The 17,846-nt window shown below is 36.5% G+C and overlaps 3 protein-coding genes across 5 annotated transcripts; 1 reads left to right on the plus strand and 2 right to left on the minus strand.

Annotated features, from left to right (window-relative positions):
- Positions 1-750: 750 nt before the first annotated feature.
- LOC103953200 lies at positions 751-3,359 on the minus strand. 3 transcript variants are annotated; one of them, XM_048576352.1, is made up of 6 exons: positions 3,140-3,359; positions 2,819-2,875; positions 2,429-2,542; positions 2,221-2,352; positions 1,256-1,606; positions 751-1,079 (listed from the first exon to the last, which is right to left on the minus strand). In XM_048576352.1, the coding sequence occupies exons 2-6, from the start codon at positions 2,827-2,829 to the stop codon at positions 941-943; spliced, it is 747 nt and encodes a 248-aa protein (XP_048432309.1). In that variant the 5' UTR covers positions 2,830-2,875; positions 3,140-3,359; the 3' UTR covers positions 751-940. The 3 variants fall into 3 exon arrangements, with proteins under 3 accessions (XP_048432309.1, XP_048432308.1, XP_009363213.1); XM_048576351.1 differs by having other exon boundaries at positions 1,256-1,657; XM_009364938.3 differs by lacking the exon at positions 2,819-2,875 and having other exon boundaries at positions 1,256-1,657.
- A 1,102-nt stretch (positions 3,360-4,461) lies between these two features.
- LOC103953202 (nuclear pore complex protein NUP93A) lies at positions 4,462-14,002 on the minus strand. Its single transcript, XM_009364940.3, has 15 exons — positions 13,864-14,002; positions 12,420-12,511; positions 12,152-12,218; positions 11,563-11,622; positions 10,563-10,652; positions 9,923-10,192; positions 9,501-9,596; positions 9,245-9,379; positions 8,907-8,960; positions 8,715-8,798; positions 7,897-7,983; positions 6,924-7,826; positions 6,285-6,466; positions 5,161-5,452; positions 4,462-4,906 (listed from the first exon to the last, which is right to left on the minus strand). The coding sequence occupies exons 1-15, from the start codon at positions 13,963-13,965 to the stop codon at positions 4,829-4,831; spliced, it is 2,592 nt and encodes an 863-aa protein (XP_009363215.2). The 5' UTR covers positions 13,966-14,002; the 3' UTR covers positions 4,462-4,828.
- Positions 14,003-14,042: 40 nt separating this feature from the next.
- LOC103953203 (uncharacterized protein At2g39795, mitochondrial) lies at positions 14,043-16,975 on the plus strand. Its single transcript, XM_009364941.3, has 3 exons — positions 14,043-14,302; positions 14,590-14,936; positions 16,614-16,975. The coding sequence occupies exons 1-3, from the start codon at positions 14,189-14,191 to the stop codon at positions 16,798-16,800; spliced, it is 648 nt and encodes a 215-aa protein (XP_009363216.1). The 5' UTR covers positions 14,043-14,188; the 3' UTR covers positions 16,801-16,975.
- Positions 16,976-17,846: the final 871 nt, after the last annotated feature.

Below are 17,846 nucleotides of genomic sequence, written 5' to 3' on the forward strand. Positions count from 1 at the left end.
AATAGAGACCCCTTCCTTACCTCGCCATAACGATGTGAACCTATCAATGAAGGCCTCCGCGTTCACAGTTTTCTCAGTTAACACCTCTGCCAAAAAAACGTTATGAAACCCTAACAGCGCCCCTTCCACCTCTTTCCTTCCAATGATCACACCCGTCTTCTCCTTATCAGTAAGAAGAAGTTTGGTTCCCAACAACTGCCCCAATTCCTCCACGACCCCGTCAGTAACCGAGTGCCCCATATCTCCTATCAACCCCACAACAGCCGTTCCACAACTCCACTGGCAACAGAATTCTCAGGTTGCGTCGTCGTCCAACCCTAGTTTTCAAACACAAGCAAACCCTAGGTTTCAATTGAAAGAATGCGCAGACTGCTTTGCTCCGACTTGTACAGACAAAACCTCCTTGCGAGGCACCAAATCAGTAAAATAAGAGTTAGGGGCCCTCGATGAAGAGAAATTTTTAAGGGAATCGTAATTGACCTTAGTTGAAGAATCAGTTGATCTAAACAATGATATGCCAAAATATAAAATTATTACGGACCTAAACTAAATTTCCTTTAATATAAATAAACAGTTGGAAAACCCACCAACATATCAAAAGAGCCTCTCTTGTTTTTTCAGGGGGCATATGAATAAGGCTATGTTGAGCGAGCAAATTATTATTACTTTTTTTTTTCTTTCTAACAAATGATATTATCTACTCTAAGAGCGAGGAGATGGGCTTCGCCTTATAATGCATTAGTAATAATGTAGTTCAAATTTACCTTTGGCAATAATTGAACCTAAACCTCTCACTTACAAGTGAAGAAAAATACCACTAAACCGTAATACTAAGTAGCTAAGTTGAAAAATACAAGTATGCTTTTAGTCAAGAGAGATGCTAATATGTTTTTGGTGTTGCGTCGACTCATGTAGTATAAAGCAGTATCAAATCCTGGTATCAAGGTAGGATGGGAAGTTCCACTTTGTCAAAGGAAAAGAAACTCACACCCCCCTCCTCCACATGACAAACTTTCATGGGAATGTTATCGCATCGTCTCTCGAGGGCTTCTAGGTCTGCTTTGGGTGGTGGATGACCTCTGAAAAACGGAAGGCGGCAAGTGGAGATTTGAATAAATATATAATCACATGGGAACGAAATACTGATCGGAACATTTAACAGTACAGAGAATGAGGAAAGAAAAAAAAAAATCGCAGCTAATCACAAACAGAATAAACTTCATTAAATACTTACGATTTACAAAAATATGAATACCTGGTAAAGCAGAGCACAAAACTTGGGTCACCAGGAGAAGACTTCCTGAACTTGCTGTTTGGGAGATAAACATCAAATGCCAGCCTTGATTCATTAATTTGCATATCATTGAACAATCCAATGACAGACCTAGACTCTTCTAAATCCAAGTCCACCTCCTCATTGCTATCAAGGCAACCGTGACAAGAAACAGATTCATGATTACTCTTCACACTCTTCATAGACCAGGGGATACCATGCCGCCCAACAATGTAACCAAGAGATTTGAGTTGCCTATAAGCTTGAAATTCCTCCCAACTGCACCCATGCTTTCCATTTGAAATCTTCACATACATATCTTCCAAGGAAAGGCTGATATCACCATCATCCATGAGAAGCAAAGCCCCTATTTCAATCAAAAACCTTTAAAGGACTCTTAAAATTTGCTAATACATATTTCAATAGGACAAATGCACAAATTTCATAATCTACCAGAATTCGCACTTAAATCATGTTGATGACAGATGTTGAGTTTGGAAAACGTTTACCACATCACTGGCTTGCCAATAGGCAGCAAGTCAGTGATTGCTAAACATGTAAATGGCAAATTAGATAAAGGTCAGCCTAGGTGTCTACAGTATGTTAGGAACTCTGCCAAAAGCCTTTACAAAAGCTAATTGCCGTTTACATGTTTAGAAATCACCACCTTTCTGTCTATCGGCAAGCAAGTAATGTGGTACATGTCTTACAAGCTCAACATCAATTGAATTCGTGTAGGGTTTAGGTTTCTAGGTGAAAGGAACAATTTCATAAGACAACTATTGGGCTATCAAGACTTTGAAAGGCATATATTCAACTACAAACAACGTGTTCAAAATCTAAGGCTTCTTGAAGCAGAAAGTAAGACAGAAATGAAGGAAATCAAGATTGTTATAATTGAGTTACTTCAAATCCAATTAAAATTAAAATATAGTTTTTTCACTTACAAAACTTCCTCAATGAAGAAATAGAGCTTGCCACTACGAACAATTCCCGTGGTCCTCCAAATTGTACCCTTTTTATCTACAACCTCGGCCATGCCCATCTCATCACTCCAGTGAGCCTTCAATATCACTTTCCTGAAAATAAAGCGCAACATCAGAACTATACATAAATAAACTATTCAGTAACTTTTTCATAAAGATAATTAATTACCTGAATTGCGACTTGGAAGCAGACGCAGAAGCATAGTGATCTTCTTCTTCATCAATGTCATTGATCTTCTTCTTCTTCTCCCGGTCCACGACCTCCATTATACCAAATTTCAACCTAGAAGTTTGTTTTTAAAGTGTTATTCTGAGCAAATAACAGTTCTAGCACTTTAGGAATTAGCACCCTTATAGATATTGATCACAAACACTTTGATTAAAATTTTGGCAGAGGTACTACAAGGCAAAATTATTAATAGTAATATACTCAAAACACAAAAGCTATTGACACTAATATTTAAGGGTTCCTCGCCCCATATGACTTAATTAATCGGATTATAAATTGTAGCATTCACCCCAACAGCATCAAAACAAGAATACCAATACAAAAACCCACCAAGTACACATATGCAGCTTCTTTTTAATACTTTGCCAAGTTTAGAGCCCTTTGTTTCTGAAATGATACAGAGAAACTGTATGTCAATAATTCCCTGCAAGGCTGCCCTTACCCTTAAAAGATTCAAAACGATGTGGTATGCTTGTGTAATCGCAACTAAGCAATATCAATGTCAAAACAAAGTCGTAGCTTATGCTAGAGAACCCAATAGTTTCTACTATATAACCCACTACACTAAACAATACAAACTAAATGCAACAGAGGCATCAATAAAACTAAGCACATCAGAGTGAAGCAGGCAAATTGAATGAAGAAATTTACCTCGTTAATGGATGGAAGACAGGGAGAGGGTTTCGGGGGGAGGGAGGAGAAAGGGGCGGTGAGGGAGGAAGAGATAAGCGCGGGTCGGAAGAGGGGATATAAAGCCGGGGGGAGGGGTGGTGGGCTGGGGAAGAGACTGAAAAAGGTGGGGTGGAGGAAGACAGCGAGCGGGGGCGCGGCGGAGGAAGAGTAAGTAAAGGGGAACAAAAAAAGTTTTTGTTTTCTAATAATTCTTTTTCATTTGGCCAATACCTCCTTATACATGCCCTTTAAAGGAAGGGATTTCATTTTCTTCGAAAAAATGAGATTAGTTGTGAGATCAATTTCACTTCGAACCTCAGCGGTTTGAACAATTTATTTTGAAAGCTTCGATTTATAGATTATATATGCAAAAATTCAATTTAATATGAAATTGTTTGTCCATTTAATTGTCACGATAAAATTTCAAAGTTTCTTAGAACAAAGTCTTAGTCGATTTCTTTGAACTCAATTAAATGCATCAAATATTTCTGATTTGGCTAATATTTTGCAATAATGATTTATGAGGTGCAACTTAAAAAAATAGACAGTTCATATCGTTGAAGTTCGATGTGCCGTTGCATTCGGTTACTCCTCTCAAACCTCATCAAATTTATTTCGTCTTAGTAGTTCTCATTTCTATCTTTTCATTATTATTTCTTTTTACAAATGATAGGATAATTATATTATATTTTGGAAAGAGGAATTCGAACAAGGACCTCAAGTGCAAGAGCTAATACTCTTAACCAATTAAGATTTTTTTTCCTTTGTCTAATTGTGTTTTATTACACTATATTTGGTTTTTAGTGTTATTACCAAGCAATTTGCTAACCATATTCTTATTGAAAATCCATTTTGGTCGTTCAAATCCATTAAATTCCACAATCCGCAGGACCAAGAAAATGGAGGTGTGTCTACCCTTTTTCTAATTTGTGTTGAATTTATGATGCATTGTGGTACCAAATAGGGTTGTTTGATAATTATTTTCTTTTTCAACTTTTCGTTTTTGGTTCTCAGTTTTTACTTTTTTGAAAATAAAATATTTTGTGTAATAACTATTTGAGTTTTCAGGTTTGAAAACATAAAACTTTAAACAAAAAGTGATAACTCAAGACCAAATTTTGAAAACATGAAGTTTTCAATTTTCATTTTTCTAAGAACTAAAAATCTAAAAATAGTTGTCAAAAGAGTGAAAACAAAAATTGAAAACGAAATGATTATCACATGGCCCCTTAGAGACTTACTTAGGGAGCCAAATAGAGATGCTCCAGGGGAATAATATTTAACTTGTGAGAAAAGTGATCTGAAGCGAAGTAGATTAAAATTAAGATTCGGATTAATTATTCAAATCCTTTCGATGAAGCAGAAATAGATCACTACAAATTAAGTGTCACTTTTTATCCAAAAACATATCGACACCTTTAACATATTACAGAAGATCTAAAATTCCACACATTCGCTATAAAAATGGGAATGAGGGTAAATTTTGGTGCTCAAATTACACACAAGAAATCCGATCGCAACTCACTTCAGCTTGCCCGGTTGAATACAAAACAGAGGAAGCCGCTAAAATCGAATTAACTCAGTCATCGAAGTAGTATTGCTACTTTAGATTGTCTTCTGCAGTTGGTAAAACAATCATGCATCTTCATCTCTCGTGGTTCATCTGCTTCACAAGCTCCGGGCAACTCTCTCATACAAATCACGAGGCCAGTTCCTATTGGAATTATTTGCAATGAAGCTAGCAATCTGCAGAAACCAAATGACGCGATTAATTATGAAACAGACTGATACATATCTAAAGATGATATCACTAAAATCAAGCTTCTAATCCATCAACTTTATGAGCATCCGAAGTTACGCCTCAACTTTAACCATTGAACGGAGAACTGAATCATCTTACCAAAACGGAAAACAGGCATGGATAAGGATATCTGAAAAAGGTCTTTTGAGAACCATATATATATAAAGCAATAAACACGAAACTATTTTTGAAAGAATACCTTAGCCCTCAAGGCACGAAGCGATCCATCCGAATCCACCATGTTGTCCAGACAAGTGAGGGCAACCTTCAAGAGGTCTGGAACACAGGCTTGGACATGCGGAGATAAATTCTGGAAGACATCGGTGGTAGCATCTGGTGTCCCGGGAACTAATGGAAGAAATTGAAGCCTGGCAACCTCCCTTAAAGCATCAGCATAACGGCCTCCTATTGCCAATTTATGGATTGACAATACGGCCTCAAGTTGTCTTAAAACAATGTACTGCTCAGAAACACTTTCCCTCTCTTGAGGACTGCACAGTACACACAAATGACTCTCGAGTCAGAAAAATTGCATAAACAGAAAGATTATCAGAAATCATATGAAAAGAGTAAGTACGGCATGAGTTGAAAATCCATCCAAAAGTACAATTTCCAAATGTATATTCTTTACAAAATAAACGCAACCCTTTGTATACACTTTGGGCTCGTTTGATAGAGAGGATGTTCTTGGGTAGGACTATTCACTATATCTTAGGCATTTTAAAGGAAGAAATGGATGTCAAATTCCTTGTTTTGTCCATGTTGAAGGTTACTCATGAAGAAATATCTCTACTAATACCCACAAAAATGGTAGGATTAAAAGGACAACTATTCTTCAAGAGTAACCTTCAACTTGGACAAAAAAAAAGGAATTTTTCATTCATTTCTTCCTTTAAAATACCTTTTATATAGTGAATAGTCGTATCCAAGTCAATCCTCTCTATCAAACGAGGCCTTCATGTTCTGGAAGATGTTATACAATCTAAAGGAAAGAAACACTCCAAATTTAAACTAGTTAAATAATTAATTAATCATAACTGAAAAAAAACAAAGGGCCCAAAGTATTTTTTCCAATAATTGATGAATAACTGCATACCATATGAGTATGCCAGAGAAAACATGCTTATTTCATTCATATTTACATGGTTATCGAAATTAGGTTTACATATGTGAATAGTTTAACAGCGAAGACCAGACCAACTCCAAGTGAATAATTTTTTTTACCAGTATCCATCAAAATTAGCACCAGTATAAACGGAAACATTATTCAACCTAGCTGAAGTTCAGGATAAAGATAAAATGTGAGCATCGAAATGACCTTACCTTATGTCAGGAAAATATTTGTGCATTTCCAAGATCTCATTTCCAGAGTGAATGAGGCCAGCAGTTCGACTATCACCATCCAATCTACCACGTGAAAGGGCACAAATTGCTTCAGAGAGACACTTGTTAATAGTATCCAATGCCATCGAGAATGCTCCTATTCGTTTCTGAATTTCTATAGACTGGATGGACAGAATAGAGGGGGGAGAACACAAGATCAAGAAAAGAGCAAAAGTAATAAAAGCATCAGTATATTTTTTTTTTTGAGAAGAAAGAAACAGCATATCAAAGAAGGAAAAACTAATATCCAGAAAAAAAAATTATTAACATTTGAAGATGGCAGAATTAAGATTAAAATCAATTATCCAAATTTGTGGCTAAAAGAATCCACCCCCAAGTAGTACTAGCCCCTACTCTGATGGAAAAGGGTTGTACCCATCACCAAGGACAAAAAAAGGGAATTGAATAACGAGTAATAATTAATTTCCATTTGAAACTAGTAAAACAGCATCTAAACTGGAACAGGAAGAAATTTAAATAAAAACATAAATTAGTAAAACAGGAAGGAGGCTTAGTACTACTTGCAACTTCTCCGTACAAAACTTGCAAATTAAAGGCATGGAAGGAAAGAAATATCACCTTTTCATACAACCCAGCTTCTTGACATTGGTGTGCAGCTTCAAGAAGAAATTGTTGCCTTGCTTTTGCTTCAGTCAAAAATCGACCCAATTCACCTTCTTCTCCGGCACCTCTTGAACCAAGTAATAAATATATCCCACCATCCCGCAACAACAGCTCTGTAAGGAGCTGCTTCAGCATCAAATTTCTCTGCCTTTGCTGATCAACGTTACCTCTTCCAGACCATGACAACTCCCCACCACCAACCGCAGCAGCAGCTTGTGCATAATATTCTAATGCCATTGATAGATTACCAAGACGTAAATACACAGATCCATACTGCCTGATTATGCTTGATGCCTCTGCGTAAGCATCCATCACGCCCATTTTCTGTCCAGCACCAGCACCTTCAGAAAGGACCCCATGGTCTGCTAGCACAATTGATATGTGGGCAGCATCAATGTTATATCCCTCATCTCCAGTTTCTTTAAACAAGTATAGCACACCTGGTATCAACTGGATGCTTAAAAGCAAAACATATGGGTACACAAGGGGGTCCTTTCCATTTTTTGTATAATATGATGGGTCAAATTTATTTAAGTAAATCTGCAAATCATCCAATGTGTATGGTACCAAGCTCTCATTCATAACAATGGGTGCAGCTCCACCAGGGCAATCTCTTACAGCTGACAATTTGAACCACAAGAAATCCTCTATAGTGTTGAAAAGGGTTGGTAGATCTCTTAGTAGGCGGTCGATTTGCCTACGAGAACCAGATACTAGAGCATATAATAACAACTTTTTCTTGTCATATGCAGCTCGGCCCACACGATCAACCATTCTTAACATTTTTTCACATTCTTCTGAAGCAGAAGCTGCAATGGCCGCAGGCACCATACCCCCAGTATTAATCCACTCCGTAAGCTGTAGAAAAATGAAGTATGACTAAGGCTGCATTTGCTATAAAATTATATGCATATGCAAAAATCTTTACCAGAGGAGCAAACTGGTGTGAAGCACGAGATGACAGAGCAACAGATCTTGCTTCATCGTAATACCCAGTTCTCAAGCAAAAGTAGATCTGCCACATAATAAAATTTTGTGAAAATCAGCTTCTTTGGATAAAAAGAACAATGAATATTTCACAAAAAAGAAAATTCGGGAGGGAGCAAGGAAAGCAGTAAAAGATTTTATTGCAGATTCTTTTTCTGCTTTCAAATCACTATTCCTTTTACAATCTAACAGGGAATGAAGAGACCCAAAGATACATTCAAATCTTTGCGCCTTCTCCAAATTCTTAAAACAACTATTTCAATCGAAAGGTAAAAAGATAGTAAAAGACCTTAACAGTATCAAGGACAAATAGAAGGCAAACAACAACAAACAAAGGAAACGCCGCTATAAGATAGAATGAATACTCCTGTCAGTGCAAGATAGCAGGACCAAAAGGTCAAAAATTCCTATAAGATTCTTCATCCCATATACATATAGCTAACATTTTTGCTGCATTGAAGACAAGGGCAATGAGAAGACTCTGACATAAGATTTAAATCAAATGCATACTGCTAAAGTTCTGTATAAGCATTTGATTTTCAACATGCACTTATTCTTCAATGGATACTTTGTCACACAATAAAGTGATCAAATGACATAACTACAATTTGATCTAAGGGATGATTGGGATTTATGAAATGTGTACATACAACTTGTAAGCTGACTATGTCAGTTATATTGGAGTATGACTTCATAATTAAGGTCGAGGTAAAAAAAAAATGGGAATTGTAAGAAATGTAAAAGATAAAAACTGAAGACCTGCTGCCAAGTGGTATCAACAGGAGGCTGCCGACGAGCATCGCCTGCATCAAAATCTAGAACTCCATAATCTCTTAAACGAATCTGCAGAAACAAACAAATACTGAATTGCAAGATGAAGATCCTAAAGGATAACAAAGCCTGTAAAAACATGCAAGATCCCAAAGTTTAAAGAAAAATATGATTACAAACCCGAAGAAAGGCACGAATTCTTTGTAAATTTCCAACAACTCCTCCAAGGGCAGCCTGAAATGGGATCAAGAGGTGACCATGAATTATGATTGTTATGATGAAAAGTGAAATGTGTTACAAACAATGGAAAGGAAAAAAAGTTGCTGCAGAAGTATAACTGAAACGATAAAATTTATAGATTAGAAAGTCCAAGAAAGTAACCGATAGGTTGAAAGACCAAAGGGATAGCATGTAAGGATTGGGACCAAACATAGAAAAACACATGTAACAAATCTGTTTAACAATTAACATAAAGAAACCAAAAAACAAAAAAAAAAAAAAAAAAAAAAAATTAGTACCTGCACCGGATGACTTTGAATTGTATCCATGATGTATTTTTCATGCCCCCATTCTAGGTGGCGCCTTGCCCCAATAACTAATGACATCCTTTTTGAAACACTACGCGGTAGGGTTATATCTTCACCCATCAACGTCTGTCAACATAATGAGAATCAGATTGTCAACCGTTGATTAACTAATGTAGCTGTGGAGACCTCCAAAAAAAGCACATGCTAACATAAAGCAGTTTAAAAGAGCACATGTCTACAAGTATACCTGAAGAAGGTGCCATATCTTCTGCATGTTAACTGATTTTCCACCAGATACATCAAGGCCTAAACTCTCATAAGCACCATTGAAAGCTGTGGCGGGCTAATGAAAAATAAATAAATTAACAGCAACCATTAATAGAAAATCTCATTATTCCCTAACATCACACTCATCAAATAAAATTTGTAAAAGGCCAAAGCCACCAAACTGAAGGGAGAATACATTCAAGTATGCATACTATGGCAGTCGGAATAATAAGAACTGTTAGGTTGACAGCATATTGAGTTGCATTATAGTTTAATAATTCAAAGCAGCCTCTTGGGCATTTATCAAACAATGGAGCATGAAATAATTCACTGGAGCTCATAATTTCAGATTCCTTGCAATATGAAACAAAAAGAATTATACCTTAAAAAATAAAAACTTACCTTAAACAGTAATCCATGCTGCCTTGCATTATTCAGACTTTTTACAACTTCAGCATAGATAGAGGCTTTCTTGTCACGGATGGGCTTGCTTTCTAAATGTACAAGCTCCATGCTAGATGGAGAAGATGAAACTTGAGGGCTAGAAGTTATGGATGCTATTTTACCAGAATGACTACCACCGCTACTAGTATAAGTCATGTTGGTCCTGGGTAATGTCGAAATCTGGCTTAAGCTTTGAAGGAGATCACGTTTTTCCTTTTGCCAATCCTCCTGACAAATATCAAATTCTGCCATTACCAACTCTGAACACAGAACAAGCATAAATGATCATCCGACTGTTTAAAACACTTTCATGCCAATTCCTTTCCTTCTCTATAAGTAACTATTTTTTGTCAAAACTAAGGCAACAGGATCTTTAAACTGAAGCAGCTTGCAATCATTCATTATTTCGTCGAACAATAACTAAAAAGTTAAAAACCAACAGAAAGATGGAATCTAACATGCTTCTCCAAGGATATCAGAGCATAAACAGGCATGAGAGCGGCCGCACATAAAAATAAATAAATAAAAACTAGTAAAATTTTAAACAAGGGAAACCCAGTAAATATGATATCGCAAAAATCCATTGGAGTACACTAACCTCCAAAACTTTTAACATGTAATCATTAAAACTTCTAAGGTTATCCTTCTGAGCTTCTTGAAGAGCCGAGACCATTGCCATTTGATGGACCTAATGAGGAAAAAATTGTATACACTATGGTTAAGGAATCACTATCAATCTCTGGAAATCAGAACAAGTACGCCTCAGAAAAGTGAAATAAACCATTTTAAGGCATGAACAGAAAACAAACTGGTGCGACCATATTATATAGATCTTGCTCATACACCAATTAAAATTAAACACACGTCTCTAACAGCATTATACAGTACCCAAAAGAATGAAAATTATTGATCAAATTCGAGCTGCACTTGGACAGCACAATAAATAAATAGAAACTCATGTATTTAGCCATAAAAAAAAAGAAAATTAGCATACCCAAAGACAATGCCTTAAAGAAAGAAATTAAGAAAACGAAAAATAATAAAACATAAATTTGTCTCAATTATAGGGGGAGGGAAATATAATGTATCCCAAAGACAAATATTCAAAAACGAAACACAAGCATGTCTTCTTGGAAAGTAAATAAAACAAATGTACATACAATTTTACTTTAAAGAATGAAAACATAATTAGATAAAATATAAAACTCAGCTAAATGATCCAACATTCGGTTTATCTATAGTTCATTACTAATTTAGTAACAAAACCTGAGCAAGATGTCATATCCAGTCAATATGCAAGGACGCAAAACAATAATTAACAAGGAACAAACATTATCAATAGTTCTATATGTTGCAGGTCCATCTTGTAATACTGACATTAAAAGCCAAATTTCCTTAAAGAAAATCTTGCTAAATAAATGCATGTTTCTAATGTCTAATACATTAGTTCCATCATGTTATCCCACAAAATTTAAAGCATGTATCAAGTAAAACCATCTTTCAGAAGATCAGGGAGGAGGACCCAATGTTACATTAGTGAAAGTAACATACAGTAATCTAATCAGATCATTAGTAAAAAGTTATAGAGTTAAATCTACCTGCTGCAGATACTCTTCAACATTTGTTGCTTCAGACGGAAAAACATCTTCAAATGTTGTCTTTGAATGAGGAAAAGGAAAACCACCAAAACAAATTAGTAAACATGGTGAGGAATGAGTAAAAGTAGTTTAGAATCTAAAAAATTGTGATACAATTATTCTTTGGAGGTATAAGCCCAGAAAAAAGAAGTGAACATGTAGCAGGAGTTCTAAGCAGCCATTGACTTCACCTAAGAAAATAACTCAAAGCAAGTACAGTTACATTTGAACTAAGAACTCCTTGAATAAGTTGACCTGAGAATTAAGGGACACATGGCTTACAAAATAAGTTGAGATATTGGCCTTACACAAAATTCACATCTTTTGTGTTAGCATAAAAGGAGATCCTTCTCAATATTAATTCTACTTTTACATAAGTCTACTCATTAGCTTTCTCTTACAAACACAGAAATGCCTTGAGATCATGGAACGAAGTTTAAAATGTAGCACCAAATTGATTCATCAAATGATTTTGTATGGTTAACAATTTTTAAGCAAAATTGCAATGAGGCATATTTCTACAGAAAGTAGAATGTATAGGTCGTGTTACCTTCAATTCAAAGGACTTAAGGTCACGTGCAAGCTGCTCTGCATTTAGTCCCTCACGTGCAAGAAGCCTGTAAAAAACGAATACAATATAGTTGAACACATATACTAGCTAAAAATTAAGCACAGAACAAAACTTGATAAATACCCTCAACCTTACCTGCAATAAGTAAAGTGATTTGGGAAAAAAAAAAAAAAAAAAAGAGATTTATCAACATGAATAAAGTGAATCTGAGAAATACGATATCTTTTGAGACAAATCATTCTACTACCTTGTGGCAGCAACGGATTGTTGAGGAGCCTCATTTCGTAGAGTTTTCGCCTTGAGTTTCTTTGATAATGTTTCTAACTGATCTAAATTCCTCTGAAACAGATAAATATATGAATTCAGAATCCATAAAAACTAGATACCTGGATCCATAGAAAGTATATCTCCTTTTGGTCTTATTGTTATACTATATACGGGAAAATTTAACATTTTGTGTTCAGGGTTATACCCTGATACTTTGTTTTTCTAAGATTGTGAGCAAGAGTGGGGAGTGAGAGAGGAAGGGTTGAACATGGCCGCTGTTTTTAGGCATAAATGAGTGGTTCTTTGTGTCCTCTCAGACAAATGAATTCTTTTATTAATTTAACAAAACAAACAATGTGAGACTCAAAGATAAGATTCATAAGAGTTCAAGTCCCAATTATTGCTTTCCCTAGGGTTTTCAGCTGCCTAATGACATAAACAGAAAATAGAAACGATCTACCTAAAATTTTCATTATAAATTTGTTGAATTGGCTGAATTAAAAAAGAAGAGATTTTTAAAGGATTCTAAAACCCAAATTTTCTCAGTATTTTTCAGCAATAAAACTAGATAAGAACCTCAGTATTTATATCCTGCTAGTTTTCTTCCCCTTACAAATGTTTCAGCAATGAAAAGAAAGTGAATAAAAGAACATCTCAATCAAATAGACATTCTTACATCTTCTGTCAATGAATACCATAAGATTTTTATTCAGTATCTTGTCCTACATTTTCTCGGATACCAAACAAAGCATTGATGACATTATGAGAGGTGAAGAACAAAACTATAAGTGCACTAAGGTTGCTAATGCTATCATCTTTTGCATATATTTTGATTTTCTCAGAATAAAAAGAAACTGGATGACCGAACATCTCAATTAAATAGTCGTTCTCACACCTCGAGACATCAAATACAAAAGGAAAAGAAACAGGTATAGGGTTTTGAACGAAATCTTATTAGACATTATATCGGCAACCAGCATAAGTGCATTCAACAATAATTTGAACCTTATTAATATAGTAATAGAACTTCATTTGAGTTCTTCTTAATCAAATGGCACATAAGTGCATTCGCAGCGAACCTTTATAATAGCAACACGCTGAAGAATAACTGTATGCTCAAATTTGAGTACTGAACCATCCAAAATATAAATTTTTCGAAACTCCCAATAACGAAAAATCAAACACAATAAAATGAACTTTCTCTTTCTTTTCCCGAATTTTCTTGGAAACCAAATACTGCAATTGCAGGAATACAGCAAAAATCTGAACAGTGGATTGACAATGCCTAAGCGGGTTAACCACTTCCTCAATTGTTAGCGAAACCCTAAGACTAGAAGTTTCCCACGGAGTCGTCAAACTCACTTCGTTTTCTCGGTAACCAAACAGACAGAAAGCAAACAGAGACGAAACGGAAGGAGCTGAACCTGTAGCGGAGGGAACTGAGCGGAAGGCGCCGCTTGTTCGAGAAGCTTGGTGGAGGAGTGGAGCAGATCGGTCCAGCTACTCATGTTTTGCTCCGTCGCCATGGCTTTCTCCAAGAGAGGGAAAGGGGTTTAAGACCTTTTTCAAAGCCCTAACGCAATTTAAGCGGCAACTGTAAAAACTGCAGACAAGCGCTATCGAAATTTGTCACCGTACGGTGTCGTTTTGGGGGGGAGTGAACCCACGGTGTCGTTTTGGGGTTTAAACAAGTATATAATGTTCAACCGTCTCCCGTGGAGGAAAGAGAGGGACGGTGGGTGAAGGAGAATGTCGAAGGCGACGGCTCTGGCGCGGCAGGGTCTCAAAGCTCTCAAACAATGCAACTTGCTCAGGGCTTTGCAGTCCGAGATACAATACGAGCTTTCCTCTAATCCCTTTCAGGTTCTCTCTCTCTCTCTCTCTAGTTTTTGTTGTTTTCGTTAGCTTTTGTGCTTTTGTTTCTGAGAGAAATTAGATTCAGGGTATAAGAGAATTTGTTTTTCAACTGCAAAATTGCGATCTTGCAAGTAGTGGACTGCGTCGCGGGTTCAAACCCTTCCCCTCTCATTAGTATAACTTAGAATAGTAATATCGCTTGTAATAAAAAGAGAGGGGGTTGGGGGTGTCTGATTCTCTCTTTCGAGTAGTTTTTGTGTTAGTGGGTGACGCGGAATCAATCATTGATGCAGGAAAGAGGAAGCTCTTCGTTGGGTGATTTTGTGGTGGAGTGGGATTCACCACGGTCCCAAGATGTGGTTTTGAGGAGGAAATTTGAGAGCGGTGAGGAGGTTGCTGTTTCTGCTTTGTTGGGTCCCTTTTACTCTGAGGAAGGCGCTGTTGAAAAATACAGCGAGTATCCAGGGGAAGCTTTGATGAAGGTATGTGTGAAGAAGCCTGGTTTGAGCTCAATGCTGCAGTTCGATTGCAGTGTTTTCGAGATTATCGGTTCTGGGTCCGTATTCAACATCCTTAATGCCCATATTCTTCAACCATCAGCTGGTCTTGGCCCTTCTGTCTACAGAGGCCCCGCATTCAGGTTCGTCAGCTGTTCCCTATTAATTTTACCCCTGATGAACATAAAATTTCTGTTATTGTTATGATCATTAATTTTGAGACTTCGGCTGAAAAGAACATACACAAATAAACGGAAAAAAGAAAAGAAAAAAAAACAGTTGCTAGAAACGCACCTGTATCAGCTACAACCAATAAATGTGTGCAATATTTAAACAGGTGGTTTTTTTTTTTCGCTTGTGCTTTGCAACTTGATACTCAAGAAATCCTTTCTTGAAGTGTCCATGTTGAAAATCTAATTAAATAACGATGATGAATCAACACCTTGGGCCTTAGATTCTGTAGTCCTTTCCCGCTTTTTTCTTCCCTGAGCAGGTTATGTTGTTCATATATTTTTTCTCCCCTTAGAAAAATAGTTTATGTACTTTAGAATGATCAAAACGGATGTAATTGAATAGCAATTTTTGCCATGCATGACGTCATTACATGAAATTCTTCTTATTCTCTGAGAAAGGCTGCTGTCCAATGTAGGAGTTCTGTCTACTCGGATATCATTTGGTGTTTGGTGATGTTATATTAGTGTAATGAAACCTTCAAGTGTGCTACGAATAAAAATATTAACTTATGCTGTTATTGGGTATATGACTATGGAGGAACACTGAAAGTTTTTAGTGCAAAACCATATAGTTATTGGATTATGGAGCAAAAGGAAACCTGAGTGTTGTTGGAGTGAATCTTTTGGAGGAACTTTCCAAGGATAACTAGGAAATAGGGAAGTCCTCTGTTGCTAGATTCTGAGGTGGTTGGGAGCACAATGCGGAGCGCAATGAGGAGAATCCTTTGAAGCCAATTTTTTCTTTAAAGGAAAACAATGTGAAAAAACCTATCTTAGTTGCTCGTGGAACAAACACCTGATCTTCTCAAAAAACAAAACTAGAAAGCCAAATATAAGAACTTAAGAGTCTAGCAGAACTATAGTCCTAATAAAATAGATCATAGCCCTTTAAATGAGTATAATTTTAATCATCCAAAACAATCCAATAAATAAAGCACCGTTCTTCCTCATGCTGGGTTTGCCTACAATAAATCGGTCAATATCTCTACCAAGAGGACTCCTCTTGAGGTTGCTCCTCTGCAGAAGCTGCAATATTTGGTCCCACTACTTGAAGAAACTCAAGTTAGTGAACATGGAGCTACCTAAGCTGATCATGTATGGTGTATTCATGATCATGCTCCTAATCCAACAGTGCCACTGCCATTTCAAAGAATTCACCAAAGTTGATGAAGTTTTGGTGCATTTAAGGAAAGAAATTCCATAGTTTATTCATTAACTTTTTGTTTGTGGAGTTGCGTAGCCAGCAGCACCTCAAGGATTATCGGATGGAAAAATGGTCTAGTATAGCAGGGGTAGGGAAATCCCACAAAATTTGAAAGCATCTTAGTTGGATTTTTGTGGGTTTTCTATTTTTATCTTCCGTTTTGTGGCTGTACCAGAAGACTGGCCTCTATTTTGGCTTGCTTATCCATCTTGCATTGCTCTTTTAATTTAATATCGCTTGTATTTGCAAGCTTAATTTGTGGTAATTTCCTGCATCAGATGCTTTCTGAATATTATTATGCATCTAACTTTGTACATGTAATGTAATATGAATTTGGTTTGTCTGTACTTATTTTCGTACTCTAATCTGAGTATCTATGGCAGTTCTTTGGATGATCAGTTACAAGATGCCCTCAAGGAATATCTACAATCCAAAGGCATTGGAGAAAGCCTGACTAACTTCCTCCTCTACCACCTGCACAAAAAAGAGCACGGTCAATACGTGAACTGGCTGCACATACTTGAATCTCATGTTGCAAAACCGAAACCAGACAGTGACAGAATCCAGTAGCACAGGGGTTTAGTTATTCACAGTTCCAACAATGTAGCTCCTATTGATGGATTCGTACGTTCAGTAGTAATTAGTTTAGTTTTTATGTAAATCATGATGAAGGTAAAGCCTTCGAAGTTCTTCTCCAAGGTGAATTAAGCAAGCAGTTCATCCAATTTAAATCAGATTTGTGGTAGAGTATTTTCAAGTTATGGCTTATTCTTTTAGCATTTTGGAATGGTATTGTACGGTCTAAGGTTGATTCTTTTTCCCAACTCAATTTTGGAAATCAATCTGTCACCATGGATTCATTCATTGGCTTCCAAATTGATGATTCAGGATTTGGCAGCCAAAGTAGGCTTTGCTCGAGCCCTCTCGAGAAGCCTTCAACAATGCCTGAATTATCTTCGAGAGGTGTTTGGTTCGAGGCCCCTTCAACTATGTCCAAATCCCCTTCAAGCTTTAGTGCTCGGACGCCTGTCCAGTGGTTAAAATTCTATAAGTAAATAAAGAAGGGGCTAAAAATCTTAACATATCCAAAAGTTTAACTACTATTCAAAGAACCCGTTAAACAATGTCACAATGTGGGCAATGAGCATCACATTGTCCAGTCAGAAACATTAGTCAGGCTATTTGGTATAAACATGTAGACTTAGGGGCTTGAATGCAAAAGACAAAACAACAGTTGAAAGCAAAGAAAACAGGCCAAGAAATTGTAATGGAAGTTGCCTCAGAAGTACTTTAAAGGGAATTGTTGGCTGAGTTTCTCTTTTCTGACTACCTTTTCTCCTTCTTAAATTCCAGAATGTTGGCTAAGTTTACTTTAAAGGGAATCGTTGTATCAAATTGAGATCTCAGTCTTTCGCCGGTTTTTTTTTTTTTTCCCTTTCCTTTGGCTTCAGAAGAAGGTTCTCACACGGAAGTTGTAAGTTTCTATGTTCATGAATCCAAATAAAGATATTGGTGCATGGCAATTGTCTTAACGCTTTGAAAACATGTTGGATAAGTTTTTGAAACAAAACCCTAGATTTGGTGTCCTTTCCTTTTGTATTTGTTATTCTTTGATT

Source organism: the organism of the source record quoted next, unplaced genomic scaffold (genome assembly GCF_019419815.1).
Source record: "Pyrus x bretschneideri cultivar Hongxiangsu unplaced genomic scaffold, Pyrus_bretschneideri_v1 Contig9, whole genome shotgun sequence".
Lineage (NCBI taxonomy): Eukaryota > Viridiplantae > Streptophyta > Magnoliopsida > Rosales > Rosaceae > Pyrus > Pyrus x bretschneideri.